Genomic DNA, 1897 nt, shown 5'->3' with positions numbered 1-1897 from the left:
TAAAGAGAGACGGAGAGAGAATGCAAGTCGTCATGTCTGGGACTCTGACTGTGGTTGGCCATGTGGGAGTCCGGTAACCTTAACCACCATTATCTGCTGGCCCTGTAAGATTCGTCTTGAAGGCAAAACTGCCACATACTAATTAGTAAAGTCATTTTTTCATATACATTGTATTAATTAATTAATTAAATTTGGTACAGGGGATCTATGCTCATGAGAGAGAAAGAGTAAGCAAGCCACCAGGTTCAGGGCTTCAACCACAGTTGGCCATATGGGAATTCTGTGCCTCAACCACCACACCACCTACTGGCCCCTAAATTAGTATTTTTCATTGTTCTGATTATGAAAGGTAATGCTGTTTGAAATGCTTTTGATCTTATTTGATGAAATCCATAATCAGTCTTCCTCTTTGAACTGAATTTGATTCTTTTATTTTTAGGTCTGACATAAAGCTACATATTTTTTGTTTTCCTTTATTACAATTTTTTCCCGTTATTTCTCTTTTAGCAAGATTTTTTCTTTTATTCCTTTTCTTTAGGACTCGTACTCATATGTAAGATCCACAGCTCCTGCAGTAGCTTATGATAGTAAGCAGTACTACCAACAACCGACAGCAACTGCTGCTGCTGTAGCTGCCGCTGCCCAGCCTCAGCCTTCTGTTGCTGAAACCTACTATCAGACAGGTGGGTTTTACTAGCATAGTTTCATGTAAGCTTTGAAATATACGATTCCAGGGTATTTTTTAATGAGTAAGTTTTTGAGTCCATCTAAACTCATTGTGTTTATATCATCTTGAGAGGCAGGTTCTAACCATACCTTCTCTTCTACTAGAATGCCTTTGAGTGACAGAGAGGGAAGGTAGCAATTCATAATCATGCCCTTCTCCGCCAGAAACAGACTCCATTTCTGGTCGTTAGCATACAATTCCCTTCCTGCTAAAATAAGCTATATAAAAGAAACTGTGGCAATAACTTCTGACCACATTCTTATGTTTGTCAGAAATGTCCATATCATAACTATCAAGTTGTCAGAAAAGTCATGGTACATTTTTGCATAGAAAAACAGTAAAATAATGCCATGACTTTTCCAAGAGAGAAGTAAAGGGATTAAAATACCCCCTGCCCTTGTTGTAGCATGATCACACTGCAGTCCTTTCTTTTCCATTTCATGTTGGGATTTGGGCTCGTACACATGCGCCTGGCATATTCTTCAGGCTACCAGAGCTAGGATTCAAACCATACAGTTGGTCATGTGAGATCTAGCTGCCATAGTCACCAGGCCACAAGAGCCAACCTTTTGGTCCTATATATATATGTGTGTGTGTATGTGTGTGTATACATTTTTTTGGACAGGTTTTTGCTATAGGGGTGCGCGTGTTTAACAGACAGAGAGCAAAAAATCACCCCCTGGGGGGATGGCCATGTTGCAATCCCTTCTCCTTTATCCTCCAGGATCTTGGGCATGCACATATATGCACCTAGAGTGAGTTTAAGCCACTGGGTTCAGGACTCAGACTGTATTCAATTACATGGGAGTCCAGCAACGAAGGCATTACGTCATCTGCTGGTCCCATATTTTTAATTCATCTTTCTCTGATTTGTTATCAACCACCAGTAATGTTAAGTATATCAGGTCATCAGAAAATTCATGACATATTTTTCCATAGAAAAACAGAAAAATATGACATGACTTTTCCAATCTCCCAGTAGTATATATAATGTTTTGAATGTAGGGAATGTTTTCTTTATAAAGAAGTTTCACATTTGTAGACTTTAAAAGATGGATTTTTGGTTTTTCTGGTAGAGATTTAATTGAGAATTTGAAAAGCAAAGCTGTCCAAGTTCTGAAAAGTGGGCAGTTTCCTTCATTATTTTTCTTTTTTTTTTTTTTTTTTTTT

General features: G+C 38.3%; 1 protein-coding gene across 1 annotated transcript in view; it reads left to right on the top strand.

The window, feature by feature from the left end:
- Positions 1-1897, top strand: part of ZFR (zinc finger RNA binding protein) — a gene marked incomplete at its 5' end in the record, with an annotated part of 72643 nt that overhangs the window by 3036 nt on the left and 67710 nt on the right. Inside the window, 1 exon segment of the mRNA XM_014587815.1 lies at positions 539-683. Within this exon segment, the coding sequence (XP_014443301.1) occupies positions 539-683 (145 nt within the window).

Source organism: Tupaia chinensis, unplaced genomic scaffold, assembly GCF_000334495.1.
Source record: "Tupaia chinensis unplaced genomic scaffold, TupChi_1.0 Scaffold000237_1, whole genome shotgun sequence".
NCBI lineage: Eukaryota > Metazoa > Chordata > Mammalia > Scandentia > Tupaiidae > Tupaia > Tupaia belangeri.
This window is presented reverse-complemented; position numbering and strand designations above follow the sequence as displayed.